The 22534-nt window shown below is 37.6% G+C and overlaps 1 protein-coding gene across 1 annotated transcript in view; it reads right to left on the bottom strand.

Moving 5' to 3' along the window:
• GPHN (gephyrin) overlaps window positions 1-22534 on the bottom strand; it is a 632163-nt gene that overhangs the window by 120803 nt on the left and 488826 nt on the right. The window contains exon 11 of the mRNA XM_004370959.2: window positions 4548-4685. Within this exon, the coding sequence (XP_004371016.1) occupies window positions 4548-4685 (138 nt within the window). The remainder of the gene's footprint in view (window positions 1-4547; window positions 4686-22534) is intronic.

Raw genomic sequence — 22534 nt, 5'->3', positions numbered from 1 at the left:
CTCTCCCAAGAAACCAAAGGAAGGCTATTTATAATTAGTGGAACACTTCTTGCTCCTTAAAGGCCTTGCTTGCAGATAGGAGCTGAACATAGATACGTTAAAGAACGGACCAGAGACAATAGAAAATTCATTTATAGCCAAAACAGATTAAAAAACAGAAAACAAACAAAAACACTTTCTATATGCATGCACATCTAGGCACTTGCTTTGGAAAAATAATTTTCATATTGATTTGAGATGCTGTCTGGTATAGTGGAAAGAACACCAGACGCGGAGTCAACAGACCTGGGTCCTAGTTGCTTTTAATCATAACCATCTGTCTGATTTTAAGAACATTATCATACCTCTTTGGTCCTCAGTTTTCTCATCTTTAAAATAAGAGAGACCACTTGATATCCAAGTTATCCTCTTACTATAACATTTTAAGTATTTAATGTACTATGCTTCACAATTCCTTCATAATGTCATAGACATAACCTTCAGCGCAATCACCTCCAGTATTTCTGTTAATGATTTATCCCTAGTTTTCAGGGATCATTGTTGAACCTTCTTGGACAGACAAAAAGTCATCTTAGAGATGGTACAGTCCCACACTGCTTCATAGAGTCAATTGGTTCACAACCTCTCATACAAAACATGGGCTTTTCTCTAGGTGCTTCTGTAATTGTAGTCGTTAGAATATTCACATAAGCAAAATATTTGGGATTTCGGAGAACTGTGAAGGCCATTCAGCTCCCCCAAAATAATTTTCTTACTCAGTGATTGATGGATGAAATTAAATAGTAACAGGTGTATCTAGCTGTAACCAAAATGAACTGTGAAGGCTTGCTCATTAAAATGAAAATATCCTTAGTAAAGATAACATTTTAAAGTTCATTGAGAATGAGTTTCTCATCCTTTTTTACTGGGGAGAATCCTTTTTCACCAATAAGAGAATTTTTACAGGTTGTTCTTGATTTATGACAATTCAGTTTACAGTGCTTCACACTTACAGCATTTATTAGGTCATACTGACAGACAGTGAACAAATATGTCAGTCAGTTCTCTCATAAAAGATATGAACAAGATATTATGGGAACATGGAGGAAAAGTATTTAACCCAGGTAAGAAAAGGAGGAGGTGGACTTCCAAACAGTTTTCATAAAGGAGAGCCTTCGTAAGTCTGATCTTAAAGAATACATAGTAGTTGGTCAGGCAAAAAAGTAGGATAAAGTTGTTCCAAGCAAAAGATAACATAGGCAAAGGCTTGGAGATAAATGACAACAAGAGGTAAGAGACAGCATGGCAGGTTTAGGAAAAAGCAAGAGCTGACAAGAAGAAGGAAACCCTGGTGGTGTAGTGGTTAAGAGCTATGGCTGCTAACCAAAAGGTCGGCAGTTTGAATCCACCAGCCACTCCTTGGAAACCCTGTGGGGCAGTTCTACCCTGTCCTATAGGGTCACTATGAGTTGGAATCGACCCGACAGCATCGTTTGGATTTGGTTTCGATGACAAGGAGGTAAGGGAAGAAACTGAAAAATGTAGGAAGAAATTAAAGGGCCTTATATGACTTGTCAAGGAGTTTGGATATTATCTTGACATTATGAGGAGGACTACTGAAGAGCTGTATGTGTGGAAATGCTAACAACAAATTTTCCATGTAAACAGATTATTTTGCCATCAAATTGGGGAATGGATTAGGAAGATCCTAACTGGGGCAGGGAGACTGTTGCAATAATCCAGGAAGTTAGTAATAAGGACCTAAAATAATACAATAGCAGTGGGGATGGAGAACAGGGAATGGGGTCAAGAGGATATAAAGGAAACAAGTATTACAGAGATAAAGAAAACCGATTTAGTATTGGTTATTTTAAACTTACTAGTAGGAGGTATGTAATACAGTTGGTATATGCGCTGGAACTAAACAAGGTCTGAGCAGAGATATAGATTTAGAAATAATTTTATAGGTGATATTTGAAACCACTGGCATGCATGAGGTCATCTGAAGTGAATGTGCAAGATGTGAAAAGGGCCAAAGACTAAAACTCTAAAGTCTATATTCAAGGAACTAATAATGGAAGGCAAGCCTGCAAAGAAGCCAATAAAAGAGACAAGCACCACATGTTTACCCATCTCTCTCCTGCAGTAGACTGTGAATTCCATGGGGCAGGAGTTTTATTTTATTTATCTTTGTATTTCCAGGATTTAACATAGTACCTGATATTTGGTAGATAGCTAATAAATATTTGTTGAATACACTGGACTATGTTTTTATACATGGTGATGTTTTCTACACACCTAACTAAAGTACCTCATAGGTCTAATTATAATCCTCTTTTGCATTAAAAAATTGAGTTTGAGCCAACTCGAAAGTTGAATACAAAGCTCATTATTATTTTTCATCATCATGGGTGGAACTACTTGACACAGAACATGCACGAAGAGTTTGCTTACTTATGAGTGAGAACTGATTTAATTTATAAATGAAGGGGAAACAAGCACATGAAGGGAAAAAAGAACTTGTCTGATAGCATTTTTTTCTGAAAGAAAAGTAGGAATGGCCATTTTCAACTTTTTTTTTCCTTTAAAAGGACTGGGGCTTCAGTGTAAATGTGATGTGGCATACACAGTTAGATTTTTCTAAAAACTGATGTTAAGGGAAACGTCCCTGAAATTACAAGAGGCCAGGAATAGTTAATTTTTATAAAAGGTAAAGCATTATTAAATTTTTTCCCAACTTAAGTTTACATTCATATTTTCTGAAATTGCCTTGGTGTCAAATGATAGCAATAATTATCTGAATATTCTGCGTTTAATAATAGAAATAAACTTTTTTCAATAAAATTGATTTCTGGAATCATATAGATTAATTTTCTACTCTAGTGAGTTTTCTAATCTCTATTTTCTTTAATGAGGAGTAAAACAATATCAAAAGAAAAGGTTTAAGCCTAATGATATACGTATCTAAAAGAATGAAAGTAAAAGATGTAGGATAAGCACAACTGTATAAAGACAATTTTTGTCTAAGTAGGATTAGGGACCAAAGAGATTAGAATCTGGCATCTAATATTCCTCTAGTTTAGGATTTTTCAATTTAAGTTAATATCATTTGATACGTTATCTTTTTTTTTTTTTAATTTAATACTAGAAGAAGTGCACCGTCATATAGTTAAAAAGAAGAATGGAAGTCTTGAGACCTTAATCCTATTTCTTCTTGGCTGTTCTACCTGGGCCTGAGTTTCTTTACTGAAAAATTAGGCTGTTTGTATAGATGCTCTCTAATGCACATTCCAGTCTGAATATTTTATCATTCTGCAAATGATAGCCTTTATCTAAAAAAAATCAATCTTTTTATGTTGTTTTTAGTAACATAAGGGAACAACTAAAAAGCTGTATTTTATTCAGAATGAATGAAAATAACTTCTATGCTGAATTTTTAGAAATGGAAGTTGTTGATTAAACACTGAAAACACTGGGGAAGACTACCTTTCTATTGTCTTCAACAAGCTGCTCTCAATGCACTAAGAGCAGAAAATGGGAAGACAGATAAAACAGTAAAAGTGAGATCAGACTGGTGGCTTAGTAATTCTGTGGACAAATTATTTTTTACATTTTACATACATGGTTTCCACAACAGGAAAACAGGATTACAAGATACATTAGTGATCTCCCATTTCTGACAGAAAAGGCATTAGATAGACTCAGGGTTAACTATATTCTTCACTTAGTGCTTACGGCCCTTTCTTTCATTTAACCAGTTGCCACTGAGTAGATTCTAGCTCATGGTGACCCCACGTGTGTCAGAAGAGAACTGTGCTCCATAGGATTTTCAATGGCTGATTTTTCTGAAGTAGATCGCCAGGCCTTTCTTCCAAGGGATCTCTGGGTGAACTCGAACCACCGACTTTTTGATCAGCAGCTAAGCAAGTTAACTGTTTGCACCACCCAGGGATTACAGAGTATTGGTATTTTGATGGGCAGCAGCAACACAGTTGATATTTTCCCATTTTTTAAGAAAAGAAGGTTTTCTGGGTACTTTGAGGCACTGATGGTTGAGTGGCAGAATTCTTGCCTTCCATGCCGGAGACCCAAGATCAATTCCCAGCCAATACATCTCATGTGCATCTACCACCTGTTTGTCAGTGGAGGCTCGTGTGTTGCTATGATGCTGAACAAGTTTCAGTGGAGTTACTAAACTAAGACAGACTAGGAAGAAAGGGCTGGCAATCTACTTCCGAAAATCAGCCAATGAAAACCCTATGGATCGCAATGGTCCAATCCACAGCTGACCATGGGATGGGGCAGGACCATAGAGTGTTTAATTCCATTGTACACAGGGTCATCATGAGTTGGGGGCTGACTCAAAAGTAGCTAACAACAACAATGGGTGCTTTACTCTGTATACCTTTAAGACTGACCTTAGAGTTGAGTAGAAATAAAAAACAAAAAGTATGATAGTAACAATTGTGATGATGATTAATAACTTTTCTATTTCAGGAAAACTGTGTTAATTTTATATGTTACTTGAAAAAAAATGAAGAAAGGGCAACGGGCAAATGTAATAGTACCTCTGTAGTTGATGATTTCTGTCCCAAGCACCGGAGTCATCTCCAGGACTGTGATGAAGGCTTTGTCCATAGATGTCAGAGGAAACGGAGACATGCGGTGTCTTCTAGCCACCTTGGTGATATCGACAGCGCTGTGACCTAAACAGGAACAGAATTGAGAGAATACGATGCTGAAACACTGATCAAAAGTGGGAATCACTTATAAATATCAATAACTCCCAATTTCAAATGTCCTCACATGAAGATCGAAAGGTGAGAAATTATTTCTCCTGCTTCCAAAATATAGCCTGCTCTGGTGGAACGTTATCAAGTTAGCAATGTTACGTCATATGTCCAAACTTGCTGAAATTTAATAATGATATTGGTTAATCCTCTTTTGAGTGCTTTCTATATGTCAGGACCTGTTCTAAATTAATTTGTTAATCCTCACAACCACCTTACGGGGAAGCACCATTATCATCTTTATTTACAGATAAGGAAATACAGGTTTAGAGAGATTATGTATCTTGGCCTAAATCGTACAACTAGTAATAAAAGGACTAGGATTCAAACCTAGGTAGTCTGGCTTCAGAGTCCATATTTTTAACCAGTACACTAAATTTTGAACACTTATTGAGCTTTTTAGTAAAATGAAGAACCCCAAACTTGAATTTCTTTAGGATTTCATAAGAAGTTTTCTTTCTTCTAAAAAAAAGTTTATGTAAGATTATTATTTATCTACTCAACTCCCTATGTGACTTAAAACAGACCCACAGCATTAAATATCACCCATACACTGACTCCTAATTTTATCTCTAATCCCAACCATCCTAAGATGAATGACACTGTCATAAGTACACAAAGAAAAAGATATAGAAAGATGATCATACTTTTAATATATTTCTCCCCATAAGCAATTGTAAAATCACAAAATTTTCAAAGCTTGAAAGATCTTAGAGATCATTCGATGATAAATTTGAATAACATTTTCTAGCCAAAATTGTAGGTGAACACTTAAAAACAGGATTATTTGTAATTTATCACTCATTGACAATTGAAATGTAACTGCATTTATAACTTACTTTCACTGAGGTCCTGGCCTAGTCATTCAGGTACCATAAAACACATTCCAGAGATACATACACTCTTCAACAAATATTTATTGAGTACATCTTATAAACCAGGCACAGCTAGAAACTGAGGATACACAGAGTAAGATATACTCTGCTATGAAAAGATTATAGCTCAGCAGAAAGGAAAGGCATGCAAATAAGTAAATAATAACAGCAAAACCAAAACCAAACCCACTGCTGTCGAGTTGATTTCGACTCATAGAGACCCCACAGGGTTTCCAAGGCTGTAAATCTTTATGGAAGCAGACTGCCACATCTTTCACCCATAGAGTGGCTGGAGGGTTTGAACTGTTGACCTTTTGATTAGCTGCTGAGCGCTTTAACCACTGCAGCACCAGGGCTCCTTAATAAGAGCAAGAGGGAAGGAAACTACCTGATGGTTTTCTAACTGTAGAAACTGGTAATTCTCTCTCTTTTTTTTTTTTTTGGTCTGGAAATTGCAGTGTGGATATGTATAAGCCTGGAAAAATCTCTCCTATCTCTGAAATAATTTTATATCTTGTTTATATTTCTGTACAGCACTTACAACTCTCTACCTTGTGTTACAGACATTTAAATATTTCCCTTACCTCTGGGAGTAGATTCTAAAGTCCTTAAGGGTAGGGTCTATATCTTATTAATCTTTGTATCCTTTGCCACTTTTAGAACAGAGAACAGTGTCTTCCTTATAGTAAGTACTCAATAAATCCAAAGCTGGGAAGGGAAAAGCAAAGTGGTGCTTCCTGCTTTGCTCTTTTGCTTGTCTAAGTAAGCCCTTCAATATTTGCAGAATCTGTGTCACAAGTGACTGCCTCACTGGATAAATAACCCAAGCTTTGCTGCTATGGGTTAATACTGCTCCCTGGCTAAACACATTGCATGTTAATACAGAGACCTTCTGGATATATAATAAACTAACTGAAAGGAAGTCTCAAAGGAGGAATATTTTCATTCTTGGGCACATTAGCAGGTAGGGGTGTGTGTGTGTGTGTGTGTGTGTGTGTGTGTGTGTGAGTGTTTGTTTTCAGCAAATATTTAACAAGCACATATGTGCCAAGAGGCTTCTTCTCATTCATGACCCACTCCAAATCACACAGAAGGAATAGTAAGCTACTTCACCATTAAAAAAGGGCTAACTTGGTCCTGCAAATATGAGAAAAAACTATTTGTCACTTACCTTCTCCACACAGGAACGAAATTAATGAAATAAATAACAGTCGCTCTTTATAAGTAAAAGGAATTACTAAATAACATTACACACCTAGTTCTGTTGTATCCCTCACCAAATGAAGGATGACTATGTGTCCATATAAAATTTAACGGAAGTTTGTAGTTAAAATAACTTGGAGAACCATTGATCTTGGTGATCCAATGCTCCCATTTTCAAATCGAAAGTGGACAAACAATGCTCCAGGCTCCATACCAGGGGCATACACACAGAGGCACCAGCAGTTGTAGGCACAGGCTGAGGACACACAACACTCACATGTACAGCTCAGGCTCTCTTACAGAGGTTTCCCAAGAACTAGCTAGGGGCAGCTCATTGTACGAAGGCATACATTTTCAAATAAATTTGGTAAACAAATAGTTATGTTTCAATTTTTTTTAAAGAAACACAATTTGAAATATCATCTGATGTTGACACCAATGATTTACAAGGAGCTTCAAAATGAAAGCTTCAGAAAACTTAAAAACAGTGCAGTGCAATGAATTCCTTTTATATAGCCCTTCTAGCTATGGTCTCGTAACTTCCACAAAATGACTGGCAGGGACTATGCAAATTAAGTGAATTGTGGTCTACTGAGGGTATTGGTCAGTTCGTGGTCCTGGGGGGAGGGCCATGAACCTTTAAATTAAATATAAGGGCCAATCCCACAGAGGCTTTGGTGAACCTCACTAGCATCAAGAAGCATCTGGAGCAGAGTGTCCTTTGGACCCAGGGTCCCTTTGTTGAGAAGCTCCTAGATCCACAAGAAAGAGTAAATGCTGAGGACGGCACAGGATCGTGAGAGATGGTTGTGGTGGGCTTTCTGGCCCATGGAGTAAGAGCTGAGCACCTTCAGGCAGGAGGCTTCCTGGTGGAGCTAAAAGATTTGTAACACTTGCCCATGCAGGGCAGAGGCCTGAGTGTGCCCTGTGTAGGGGTTACCTCAAAGGATCCTGTGCAGGGGTCTTCCTACAGCAAGGCGGACCTGGATGCCTCTGGGCAGGAGGCTTGTCAGTGGAGCTAAAAGAGCTGTAATGTGTGCTTGTGCAGGGCAAGAGAGGCCTGGGCATACACCATGCAGGGGTTGCACGCCTCCTCCCCTGGGCAGTGGGGGCCCAGGCAGCATGGCAGCAAGAGAGCCCCGCAGGCCCAGGCAGCGTGGCAGGAGCCTGCAGAGAGGCTTAGAAAGGCCCAGCGGCAAAGCAAGGGAACCAGAGGTCAGCAAGGCCCAGTGGCACAGCAGAAGCCTCGGGAGCTGTGCAGGCCCCCTAAGCAGCACAGTGTGGTGGTAGCCAGAGGCAGTGGTGACTTGAAGAAAGCATCTGACATCTGACCTGAACCACGGCGTGCCTGACTAGGGAGATAAGACGGACATGGGTAATTTGGGGAAGGATAAGCGGTTCTCCTTTTGAGAATCCGTTGTTACTGTTCACCATTTGCTTTCTATAAATAATAATGGTTTTCACTTTGCCAACACTGTGTAAGTGTCTTGCGTGTCTGGCTTGATCACAGATGAATGCAGCACCCATAGAATGGCTGATGCCAGTGGGTGTATGTGTCTCATTCCTAGCAGTCTTATGGCTGCCTGGAAGTTTGAGCACAGCCTGTCTGCTTGTGCAATGCAGAGACACAGACATATGCACACAAATATTTATCTCTGACTTCTCTTATTTTGTAAGTTACAACCCCCAAAGCACATTAGTGCCTTGGGCTATTAGAGAACTCAATCAGGCTGGAAAAAGAATCAAGAAATATTCTCCCTACCACACTATCCCTTTTCTTGATTTTGAGCCTAGCAGAGAAGTCTGATACAAGAGAAAAAAAATTAAGAAGAAAAAAAGCATCCATTTTGTTGTGAAGGCTAGGTGAGTTATAGCCTAGCAGCCAGTTTTCATTGGGTGGTCCATAAAATCTATTTAGGTAGAAGCAGAAAAGGAAAGAAAGAACAATTTTTTTAAAAAGGTTAAGAAGGTTATAATAAAAGGAAGTTTGTTCTTTGGATGAAGAAAATAGTTTCCTATAAGGTAAAAACTATTTCATGGCTAGAAATACATTCTGATAGCTTTCTTGCAAATGAATACCAACGGTCACCAAGAGAATCTGTGAGGGAACTGCTTAACTTATTCACACTACCAAACCAAAGACTAACAAAAAACACATATCCTACAGAGAAAATGATAGTGTTCAGGGGAATATTTAATTTACAAGAGTAAAATTAGCTGATGTATGTTTGTTATCAATAATTTATAGGTAGGTTAGCTAATTTGGTAAAAATAAATTACAAAGTGTTTAGGATATGGGACCTTTATATGGGGGTGAGAGTTGGGGGGAGTCTAGACATCCTTCCCACTAGTAGCTGTCTGAACTGAGCAAATAGTTAACAGGTTGAATTATTGTAACATCTAAATAGACAGTAAGATCTCTAGGTGGCACAAATGGTTTGTGTTCAACTGCTAACCTAAAGGTTGGCAGTTCGAACCCAGCCAGCGGTACTGTGGAAGGAAAGGCCTGGCAATCTGATTCTGTTAACATTTCAGCCAAGAAAACCCTATGGAACAGTTCTACTCTGTAACGCGTAGGGTTGTCGCGAGTAGAACTGATTTGACAGCAACTAACAATAAAAAATTGACAGCATTTATCTGCAATGGATTTAATTTTCTGAAGTAGATTTCTAAGATTAAAGCAATTCTAAAGTAGCCACAGGTTAATGACCTAGGATTTATCTAACGAGCCTAGATTTCCATAGGTAAGATTTAACTTGTCTGTTTTATATTTTCTGGTTCATAAATCCAAATATTGGTTTTATATTTATATATATATTTTTATATATATATATATAGATTGACAATATTTTAGTTTAAAATCTTTGCAGGGAAAGTACTCAAAATGTTACTGAGATTTCCTTTCTTTCATGCAGCACTTATAAATCACTAAAGAGACTATACATAAGGACTCAGTGCAAAAAGAGTAGGAGTTCACTCAGGATTACCATCATCAATGACATGTTTAAATACTAATGGTCATGTCTATGATTTACAAGGCCTTCAATGGCTACCTGTAATGGCTACCTTTATACTGAGTGAGCTAAGGGTAACAATAAGGATCTCTGTTATATAGCAGTAACCTTTCTCTTCTGGCATGGCCATCTTTGGAAACGGAGCTGTTTATCCCAGGGATACTATTTTTTCCTAGTTCAAATGCATCCTTTTTAACCTGCCAATTCTTTTTTTTCCTAATAATATATTTTTTTATTTTTGGTGTTGTTGAGAATATACACAGCAAAAACATACACCAATTCAAGTTTCTACATGTATATTTCAGTGACACTGATTACATTCTTCTGGTTGTACAACCATTCTCACCCTTCTTTTCTGAGTTTTCCTACCCCATTAACAGAAACTCATTGCCCCCAAGGTTTTTGTTGTCAATTTGATTCCATATGGATAGATCTTAAAAGAGCATAATGCTCAAGGCAGATTTCCTTTACTAGTTAAGCTAAACTATTGTTTGGTTTTAAGAATTCAGGGATATTTTTGATTTACGGTCTAAAGATTATTTTAGGGCAGTAGTTCTGGGGTTCATCCTACCAATTCTTAATATACAATGTTTCACCTTGGCTTGAAAATCCATTTTTTAAAATTAAAAGCAAATGAAGAAAAGATGCTTTCAGATCATAGAACAGACTACATTAGAAACAAGATGTTCACGCAGGTTTTTCTTGGTTAAACATAAAACTGCAGGAGGATACTTAATTTTTCAAAACAACCAGTAAATGTATTCCTTAAACTACTTAAAGTGTAAATCATTAGTCATTTTTTGGATATCCCAAAAATCTCAAAATAGAGATTTATTCTGCCCTAATATTGCCTCTATTTCCGATAGTATTTGTAGCTCAAATTCATTGTATTTTTACTTCCTGCTACTTTCTGAAAAGCAAACCACTTAACACAATGAATAGCTTTCCTAGGAAACTTAAAGAACAAAGATGATAGTAATGTGTTCAGGCTAAATAGTTAGGGTCTCTGGTAATTAAAAGAATGTTGTGGTTCAGATGTACAAAGCATTCTGTCTTTCAAAGAAACCTCTAAAATTAAGAAAAATTGGGCCTAAAGTGCTCTTGAAAGATTGGCAATGGTAGAGTTTGTAGGCCTGGGACTTCGGCCCACTTTGTATATCCGAAAATAATTTCTTATATTGTCTTCAGTTTAATAGTTTTATAAGTTTTTCTATTTGTTTATTCAAGAGAACGAGCCTCATAACATTTCTGAAGTATGTTAATGTCATGAAAAAGCATGGCTGAAAGTACTTCTGGGATTTCTATGTTATCAAGATTATAAAACAGAGCATTGCTGCCACAAAATGTTTGTTCTATAATTTATATCAATGGTTCATTATCACGCATAGGATGAATTCCTTAGAAAAGTATATAAGGTCCATCCTTGCTTACCTTTTCAGCCTTATAACTCCCTACTCCACCACTTGGAAAATTGATAATATTGCAGATATCATATTATATCATACTATTTCATATTTTCCTGCCTTAGCATATGATGTTCTCCCTGCCCAAAAGAATTTTTCTCTTATCCTTTTGTTTTCTTGGCAAATTACTACTCTTCCTTCATAATTCTCTTCGGTAAGGAAGTATTCAAATAATGATGGGGACACGTCTAAAGGATCTTGGAGCCAGCTTGAAGGGGTTCCTTTTGGCCAAACCTGGGACAATCTGAATATCAAAATAAATTAAGATAATAGATTACAATCCATTGAATGAAGTAAGAATCCATAAATATATACTAATATAAAGAAGTGATTAAATAAAGCTCTTCCTTATTAGCAAAGTGTCAACGAACAAATGAAGAAATGACAGAATCAGAAAACCACCACATGGCAACCATCATAGTAATAACTGATTCAGGTAAAAATTATCAATGGACACTAAAACTAGAAGGTGAAAGCCCCAAGAAAAACAAGATCTTTATATAGTCTGAAATTATCTCCCCACAACATACGTATTATTACAAAGCAAAAACATTATTTTTACAGTAGAGAAACCTGGCAGACAGAACTCTAACCAAGTGATCAAAATTAACATCACCAATAATGGGACAAATTAATATTATTAACCTTCTAATATGACGCACTAAGAAGGGCACAACATCACACATGAGGTATTTCTGACAAAAATATATAACCAGAGTGGAGCAATGGTTAAGTGCTCGGTTGCTAACCAAAAGATTGGTGGTTTGAACCCACCAGTGACTCTACGGGAGAAAAGACCTGGCGTAAAGACTGTTGTTGTGTTCCGATGAGCTGACTAAAAACCCTATGGGACAGTTCTCTGTCTTATAGGGTGGCTTGAGTAGGAATCTACTCAATGGCACACAACAACAATTCTTAAGAAACATCGGAAAATGCTAATTTGAGGGATATTTTACAAAGCAATTGACCAAATAACTTAAAAAATGTTAATGTCATGAAAGAAACAAAACGCAACACCTGAGGAACTGTTCCACCTTAAAGGAGTCTAAAGAGACATGAAAGCTAAATGTAATGCATGGCTCTAGACTGGATTCCAGATCATAAAAAAAAGAATGGTTTTTTTTCTTTTGCTATAAAGAACAGTGTTAGAAAAATTAGCAAAATGTAATTTGAATAAGATTAGATAATAATATTGTGGCAATGTTAATTTCCTGATTTTGATAATTTTATTATGGTTACATAAAAGAATGTCTTTTTCTTTTTTTTTTCCCCAGGAAATGCACACTGAAGTATTTAGGGGCAAAAAGGCATCATGTCTGCAATTTTCTGGAGTCTAAAATTATTTCAATATGAAGAGTTAAAAATAGAAAACCCAAACTTTCTTTAACAGTCCCTCCTCTATGAAGCAATCCATGGCCCTTCTATTTTTTCTGCCCTAAGGCACTAAAAAATACTGTATTTTAGGATTCTCCTTGCATATTGTATTAACTACATATCTTATGGTAATTATACTTATTTATATACATGTCTGTTTTTACAACTAGATTAACAGCTCTTTGAGGAAGGAAAGAGTATCTTAATGTCAAGGCCCAAAGACGCTGTGTGCAAGTCAGAAACTGACTGACGGTCATTCTTGACCTCATCTGTTCCCTTAGCTTCCATACCTAGCTCCCAATCCTATCAACTCTAGTTCCTTAATATTTTGAAAATCCTGCTCTAGATATTTCTATTCCTTCAACTTTAATTTAGGCTCTCATCAGACTCCTGCCTCTGGTCTTGCCCAGACTCAATCAATTCTCCACACAGTTGTAAAGTTTCTTTCAAAAGTTCAAATTTCATCTTGTCATTTCCATGTTTAAATTCCGTTATTGGCCTTTACAGTAAAGTCCAAACCCATCAGCAGGGCAAATAAGAGGTTCATCTGCAAACACTACACGGCCAGCTGGAGGTCATGATCTGATAACTTCTTCAGCTTCCTTTTTCCTTTATTCCCTAGCTCCTCCTTACCGTCCCTCCCCCATCTGTGGTCACAATGCCTAGAGCATGGTAAGCTCTCCATAAGTGTTAGATACTTGCATTAATCTGAGATAAGAAGAACTAAATTTAAGTGGGAAGAACAGTTTGAATAAAGCAGCTGTGCTGGATTTTCTCCATGTGCTCCTCCACATCACTCTCCATTCTTCACCCTGCTCTGCACCCTAAGAGGCTAGCTAGCATTTATGGACCGGTTCAACAATCTCCCTTCACTGTGGCTTCTATCTGAGTTCAGCCAATGACAGGCATTGGCAGGAGAATGGAGAGCAGACAAGGTATTTATTCCTTTGCTTCCCATCTTCAGGTTGATAGTGGTTATGTTCCTCTATTGAAGTCCACAGATCCTGTGAGGCAGCCCTCCCCAATACCTATGAGTCTCTTCAGGTAACTGCTCCCTTCCCTAGCTACATGACAGGTTAGAACCCCTGCTGAGAATGTGCATTTCTAACAAGTTCCCAGGCGATGCTAATACTGCTGGTTAGGGACCAATTCTGGGAACCACTAGTACAGCAGTGGTTCTCAAAATTTATTATACATAAGAATCACCTGGAGATCTTGTTAAAGTGTAGATTCTGATTCAGTGTATCTTGGGTGGAAATGCAAATTCTCAGCAGGGGTTCAAACCAGAATGGACTGATCTGAAGTCTGCTCCTTGAAGCTTAGGGGTGGTAATAATTCCCAGCTATTGCTAGCCCCAAACGTTCTTCACTTTCTCTGGCTTTCCTTAATTCTGGCCACTCTGCTGTAACTACTTCCTCCATTAAATTCTCCTCCATTATTCTGCTGAGAGTGTTATCTGTTTCTTGCCAGGATTCTGAGTGATACAGGAGCCAAGGTGAAAATGGACACAATATGTTTAAGAAGGAACGTAGAGATCAGTACAACTAGAGCCCTGGGTTGTTACAGGGGATCAGTGAGAATTGAGGCTAGAAAAGGAACTAAAACCAGGCTGGGGAAGGCCCAAATGCTTGACTTTGGAGTTTGAACTTTATTATGTAAGCCAATGGGAGCCCATTTAAGGGTTTTAAGCATGGGAGTGACACCCATAAAAATTTCTTGTAGACAACAAATTTTACCACAGAAAAATAGAAATATTTGCCCCAAACTACACATTTAAATAGACAGGTCAAGACTGAAAGCCAAAATCCCCTGAATTTTTAATTTGGTGTGCTTCCTCCTGTACCGCAGTAGAGGAATTTTTTCACCACTTCAGTTCCATTTAGTAAATATGAATTGAGTATCTTCTAAAGATGAGGTTCCTATCTCCCAACGTCTCATGGAACAAATCATGTTTATTTGTTTTAAGGAAGAGCCCTGGTGGTGCAGTGGTTAAGCACTTAGCTGCTAACCGAAAGGTTAGTGGTTTAAAACCACCAGCCACTATGCAGGAGAAAGATGTAGCAGTCTGCTTCCATAAAGATGACAGCCTTGGAAACCCTATGGGCAGTTCTACTAGTCCTACAGGTTTGCTATGAGTCAGGATCGACTCGAAGGCAAAGGATGTTCTACGGAAAAAAATAAAAGACAATGTATATGCTCCTGTTTTAATGTACAAACAAAATACTGTCTGATAATACAGAAAAGGAAATAACTAATTCTGATAGGATAAACTGTAAGGCTTCACAGAGGAGGTGACAAGTGAGTTGGGGGTTTAAACAATGAGAAAAAGAGGAGGAACATTTGAAACCCGAGAAATAGAATGAAGAGAACCACAGAGGTTTGAAAGTACTTTTATAGAATGAGGAATTGCCCAACAAGGTTAGAGGTTGGAGGTGAAAGGGATGAAATACAGGGCATAAGTCCTGTCAATTCAGTTAATGACAGATTTTGAAGGGACTTAATACTGTAGGAAATGGAGGACCATTCAAGATTTTTAGTATAGAGGTGATTGGAAGAGAGAGAGACCGGAGCCAGGCAGAGCAGTCAGTATGCTACTGCAATCCTAAAGGTGAAAGATGAAGAGGGCCTGAACTAATACAAAAGGAATTGGAAAAAGGGTATTTAAAAGAGCCATATCAGAGGCTTCTGTGACTGACTGATTATGCTCTTGGGAAAGAGAAGGTAAATACAGTGGTGAGGTTTCAAGTTAGGGTATTAGGGTAAGAGGGAGTATCATTAACTAAGAGAGCAGTACAGGAGGAGGAATAGTTTAGAGAGAAGGATACTATATTTGGCTTCTGATGAGGGAGAGGTGAGATGCCAGCAGGACACTAGAGGGGTAATTCCAGTATGCAACAGTTTGGAGCTTGCGGGAGGAGGTAGGCCAATATTGGAGTCATTAGTATACAGATGATAAATCCAATAACGAGGATCAATAATTTTATCTATTATTCCCAAGATGATAAAAGGACACATCATTAAAAAGAGACTTGGAAGGACAATATATGTTCATTTTAAGATAAGTTCTATAATAAATCATTAACTTAATGTTTTAGTTAACTAAAACAGTATCGACAATGCAGAAGCTGAAAAGATTGATTAGAGATAATAAATGATTCACAAGTTTTAATATAAAATAAAATTGTGATAATCTAAGAAAACAAGACAAGTAAAACCAAATTTAAATCAAAGGCAAATACTGTTTAAGGAATTCTTATGAGGTTTCACAAATTAAAAAAAAAAAATTTGAGAACTAAGTAAACCACATGAAGATATACTTAAAAAAGTTGATTTATTTAGAAGAGTAGATGAAAAAGTTGAGAGGGACAGTGCTTGCAAACAGTATAGATATTTATCAATAAATACGTAAGTGAATTGCTAATTGTCTCTAGTTATGTAAAGAAAGATTGTTTAAGTGATGATAAGCAACTGTGGTTTGGTCCAGTAAGTGCTAATCAAGAGGATAAGGGATTATACTACAGCAGGAGAGAATTAGGAAAATTTTTCTAAAAATAAGTGTTAAAAGAAATTGGCATACTTCTCCACGGAATATTTCAAAATTCTCTTCCCTGGGAATTACAAAGAGAAAACTTCATGTTTCTTAATAACAAGGTAGAAGAAAATTAACCAGAAGTCTTATCTATGTAGGATATGTTGAAGGGCATAAGACTAGAACCAAAAAGTCTGATAATATACTCTAGGCAAGAGGTAGTAGTAGGTCCTGAACCTAGGTGGCAGTAAGGAAAATTAATGAAAGGATAAGGGTCAAAGTGAAAACATCAAATAATTTGAAGAGAAGGAACAGTTAAGAATAATAGTACTGGGAACAAGGAGATTAGTGTTTTGGCTACTGTTTGTTTCCTTCTCTGTTCCCACTATGGTTTCTTACTTTGGGTGTTTTGCTGTTCTTTGACTGCTCTGCTTGTCCAGGATCATCCTCTCATTTATTTGCTCAGTGGTTAAGCTCTGGGCTGCTAACTGAAAGGTCGGCAGTTCAAATCTACCAGCTGCTCTGCAAGAGAAAGATGTAGCAATCTGCTTCCATAGAAATTACAGCTTTGGAAACCATATGGGGCAGTTCTACTCTGTCCTATAGGGTTGCTATGAGTCAGAATCAACTTGACTGCAATTGGCTGGTTGTATGAGAGATAGTCACTGAGAAGAGTACCAGTGAAGATGGACAACGTACTGCAAGGAGCATAGAGTAAAGGAGACAGTAGAGAAGACAGAAAAATACTGTACTATAAATAGGTTTACAATAAAATAGGTTAACTACAGGGCACTACAGAAGAACACAGGAGTGGCACTTTGCTCAGATTTGGAAGGTGACAGAAAGCCTCCTGGAGGAAATGTAGGATAAGTAGGAGTTATTGAGGGGTAGGATCCCTGATGGTGCAGTGGTTAAATGCTCCACTGCTAACCAAAAGGTCAGCAGTTTGAACCTGCCAGCTGCTCTGAGGGAGAAAGATGTGGCAGTTTGCTTCCATAAAGATTACAGCCTTGGAAATCCAACGGGGCAGTTCTACCCTGTTCTATAGGTTCACTGTGAGTTGGAATCGACTTGATGGCATGGGTTTGGGTTTTGGTTTTATCGAGGGGAAGGATGGAGAAATGTTTTGAGAAAGAGGAAACTATATGCAAATTAAAAGTTTCATACAGCTGGAACATGGTAGAGGTAAAACAAGAGGCAAGCAAAGGCCAGACTGCAGGCAATTTTAAGGAGTTGGGCCTTTTTCTAAGAACAATAGGGTGTTATTAAAGGGTTAGTCATTAAAGAAGTACGACAGGTTCAGATCTGCATTTTAGAAAGCTAAAAATGGTTGCTGTGGAAGAAGCAAGACTTGAGGGGAGAAATCTAATTAGTAAGTAATTGCAGAATTCCAGGAAAGAGATGTGGGAGGTTTACCCAAAGGGCTTCTGATAGATATTCTTAGATTCCTAAACCAGATTGTTCACTTTGTTGTTACTCTTCAAATTCTTTATATGCATCTTGTGTATTTTTCTGTATGCGTGATGCATTTCATAATATATAAAGTTAGGGGAAAAAAAAGAGACGATGGTGGCCTAAATTAGGGTAATGGCAGTGAGGATAGAGAGAAGTGAATGGATTAGAGAAATCTTTAAGAGGTAGAAATCACAGGACTTAAGAGGTTGACTCAACGTACACTGTGAGGAAGAGGGATGAAAAACAAACATAAAGACTTTTGGTTTGGACAACTAGGTGAATAGTGATGTCATTCATTGAGCTTATAAATTCAGTTTTGGTCATGCTGAGTATGAGATACTTTTGGAACATCCAAGAAGAGATCTACAATAGACAATTATAAATATAAACCTGGAGTTTAGGAAAAAGATATGGACTAGAGCTATAGAATGTGAATGGAAAGTCTAGGAAAGAACTCTGAATTACATCAATATTTAATTAATGACTGGGCCAAAGAAAAGGAGCTTTCACAGAAGCTGGAGAAAAACTAAACAAATAGTTTAAAAGAAGCATTAGGAGAAAGCATGCCAAGGAAGATAAATATTTCAAAGATAGAGTGATTAAAAGTACTCAGCCTTGAACTGCCTTCCTTAGGTCACACCCATTGCTAGGCTTCCTCTTCCTCTTCCTCTTATATTCTAATAATAGTCTGATGTGCATCCATTCTCTTAAATCTGTTTTCAGAGGTGGCAGCCAGATTATCTCATAAATTTATCTAAGCTTCATGGATTCTAAAGGCTTAATCTGTTACTCCAATCACGTAACAGATTTTCACTGAAACGGTGGTTTTATGGGAGACGTCTTCACTCTAAATAATAACAATACTAGTAATACTGTTGTTGTTGTTAGGTGCTGTCGAGTTAGTTCTGACTCATAGCGACCCCTATGTACCATAGAACAAAACACTACCTGGTCCTGTGCCATCTTCACAATTGTTGCTATGTTGGAGCACATTGTTGCAGCCACTGTGTCAATCCATCTCATTGAAGGTCTTCCGCTTTTTCAACGACCCTCTACTTTACCAGGCATAATGTCCTTCTCCAGAAACCCTGGTGGTGTAGTGGTTAAGAGCTACAGCTGCTAACCAAAAGGTCGGCAGTTTGAATCCAGCAGGCACTCCCTGGAAACCCTACGGGGCAGTCCTACTCTGTCCTATAGGGTCACTATGACTCAGAATCAACTTGATGGCAATGGAGTTTTTATTTTTTACATGTCCTTCTCCAGGGACTGGTCCCTCCTGATAACAAGTTCAAAGTAAGTGAGACAAAGTCTCACCATCCTTCCTCCTAAAGAGCATTCTGGCTGTACTTCTTCCAAGACAGATTTTTTTGTTCTTCTGGCAATTCATGGTATATTCAATACTCCTCACCAACACCATAATTCAAATGCTTCAATTCTTCTTCGGTTTTCCTTATTCATTATCTATTTTCACATGCATATGAGGTGACGTCTCATATGCACACCTTAATCCTCAAAGTGACATCTTGCTTTTTAACACTAAAGAGGTCTTTTGCAGCAGATTTGCCCAATGAATACATTGTTTGATTTCTTGACTGCTGTTTCCATGGGCTTGGTTGTGGACGCAAGTAAAATGAAATCCTTGACAACTTTAAGCTTTTTGCTGTTTATCAAGATGTTGCTTATTGTACAGCTGCGAGGATTTTTGTTTTTTTTTATGTTGAGGTATAATCCATACTGAAGGCGTGGTCTTTGATCTTCATCAGTAAGTGCCTGAAGTCCTCTTCCCTTTCAGCAAGCAAGGTTGTGTCGTCTGCATACTGCAAGTTGTTAATGAGTCTTCCTCCAATCCTGATGCCCCGTTCTTCTTCATATTGTAATAATAACAGTAATAACAACTAACATTGAGTGCTGATTTTATACTAAGTACTATACTACTTAATCCTCACAAAAATCCATTTGATAGATAACTATTATCCTTATTTTACAGATGAGGAAACTGAGGCACAGAGGCAATAAGCACTTACCCAAGTTCAAACATCTAGTAAGTAGAGAAATTGAGATTTGAACATAGGTAGTTTGACTCTAGAGCATGCGTTCTTTTATACAACGAACCAGTGAGGGTAGGTGTTTGAAGCCTATAGTTTTTTTGAAGCCTATCCCTCAAAATATACCAAAAAGGCAACCACTTGCTCTGCTTGTATGTAAGCCTGAATTTGGGCAGCACATCAAATTTAGAGGGCATAAGCTTGTTACATACAAAAATCTTGCTTAATTGAAAATTGTTTTATTGTTTCCTTAAATAAGAATTAAAGTTCAGAACCTGTAATATTTTAATTATTAAGGGAATTTAATGGACTGACTCTATCATTACAGGAAATATTCATCAAACCTAATGGTAGTAGGGTGATAGGCAGGTTTCTTAAGGATATTTAAAATTATTAATATTAAAGGATACCAACAAAACTAAACATGTGACATGTATGTTGCTGTTGTTAGGTGCCAATGAGTCGCTTCCGACTCATAGTGACCCTACAGGACAGAGTAGAACTGCCCCACAGGGTTTCCAAGGAGCAGCTGGTGGACTCGAACTGCCGACATTTGGATTAGCAGCCAAGCTCTTAACCACTGTGCCACCAGGGCTCCATTTATGTATGGGTATTAAAAATAAATGAGTACGAAGACAGAGATAAATGGAATTATAAATGTAAAAAATTTCATTATCATTTTAAATTAAATCTAATCTCTGAAACCTTTGCCTGGAGTGCTAAGAAGGCTGGGAGGAAGGCTAAAAATCAAAAAGTTCAAGTGCCCAGAATAAGACTAGGAAACTTTTCGCACATGAAGTAGAAAAAGCAAAGCCTCACAGGAAGTCTGGAGTTGCAGTTAAACTAATACATCTAAAAATTTCTTTTAATACTTCTGGTAAGAATTTTTAATGAATGATACTCATGTCATCTGCATCCCCTTGATTCGAATTCTAATATATAATGAATGTCTCCAATAAAACAGTAATGTCTTCAAGTAAACATGCCTTTAAGATAAAATTCTTTTAAAAATTAAAAGCCCATTAAAAACCAAGAATGAATGTTCTGGTATTTGAGAAATAGCAAAACATTTTGGCACAAAAAAGTTGCTTGAAGAGGAGGACGATGCTGAGTCAGCTTCAAAATAGAGCCAGAGGAAATCCCTTACTGTAGTAGCTACTCAACTGAATCATTATTCCAGTTTCTTGCAGCTAAAATACTAAAATCTCTTAACTCATTCAAAGGGAAAGTCAGTTTTATCTTCATATAACTAAAAACCCAAAGCCCCTATTTTACTTATTTTCTATTTTGTTCAAGTAAGAATAAGAATCACAAATTAGGTTACAGTGCAGAAAAGTTATTCTGCACTTTAGAGATAACTAATGTTGATTATTAGAGTGAGAACTGAAACATGATTTAACTATTCCACTGTCTTTATCAACATAACTTTACTAATCCAGAAACTCTTGCCCAGGAAGATAAAAGTTGCAAATAATTTTATTATTCATCATTCCAAGAACTTCCTGAAACACCAGTTAGCTCTTATAAAGAGAGCATCAAAGACAGTTTACACACCAAAACCCTTTTAAATCCTTGTCTACAAATCGTTGTCTTCGCAGCAGTTTAGGGCACTGCTGTTGTGGGGTCAGGGAGGAGGGCACTCTCCTGGGAATGAGACCAGACGCAGGTACAGCTCCAGCCTTCTGCAGGACAGGCACTGGATCTGGCTTGCCTGGCTCTGGCCCAGCTGAAGGAGTCAGTCAGCCAGGGGTGCCCAGGGTTTGGCACAGCAGATTATACTAGTCTCAAATTTAACATCAATATGCTGGTTTTACTTCTGAGGCAAGAAAATGCAAGAGACATCTGTGTGATCTTCCTCTGGAGATGAAATATACAGATTACTTTGTGACTGAGAGTGAAAACTCTATCAGATGCTTACATGTCATAGCCTACTACGTTGTGAAAATGTACAAATATCTGAAATGTAAGAAAAGCAAGCCTTATGTTAAGAAGAAAGGAAGAGGGATTGGAGGCTTAATATTATTAAGGTGGCAATACTACTCAAAGCAACCTACAGATTCAATGCAATACCTATCAAAATTCCAATAGCCATTTTTTGCAGAAATGGAGAAGCTGATCCTCAAATTCATATGGAACTGCAAGGGGCCCCAAATAGCCAAAACAATCTTGAAAAATAAGAAAAAAGTTGGAGGACTCACACTTTTTGATTTCAAAATATACCACAAATCTACTGTAACCAGAAGAGTGTGGTACTGACATAAGGACAGACATACAGACCAACGGAATAGAATTGAGAGCCTGGGAATAAACCCATATACCTACGGCCAACTGATTTTTGACAAGGGTGCTAAGTCCATTCAGTGGGGGAAAGAATAGTGTCTTCAACAAATGGTGCTGGAACAACTGGATTTCCACATGCAGAAGAATGAAGCTGGGCTCTTACCTCACACCATACACAACAATGAACTCAAAATCAACCAACGACCTAAATATAAGAGCTAAAGTCATAAAATTCTTAAAACATACGGGTAAATCTTCAGGGCCTTGGATTTGGCAATTGATTCTTAGGTAAGTTACCAAAAGTGTGAGCAACAACAAGAAGTAGACAAATTGGACTTCATCAAAATTTAAAATATTAGTGCATCAAAGTATATTATCAAGAAAGTGAAAAGGCCTAAAGGAGACGAGAGAAACCTCGAGAGTATGGCCCCCAGACACCCTTTTAGCTCAGTAGTGAAGTTACCTCCGAGGTTCACTGTTCAGCCTGGGAGTGGACAGCCCCGTAAAACCAAATGAGACTAACGAGG

This window comes from Trichechus manatus, unplaced genomic scaffold (assembly GCF_000243295.1).
Source record: "Trichechus manatus latirostris isolate Lorelei unplaced genomic scaffold, TriManLat1.0 scaffold00010, whole genome shotgun sequence".
Classification (NCBI taxonomy): domain Eukaryota; kingdom Metazoa; phylum Chordata; class Mammalia; order Sirenia; family Trichechidae; genus Trichechus; species Trichechus manatus.
The sequence above is the reverse complement of the archived record's forward strand: the minus strand, read 5'-3'. Positions and strand labels throughout refer to the sequence as shown.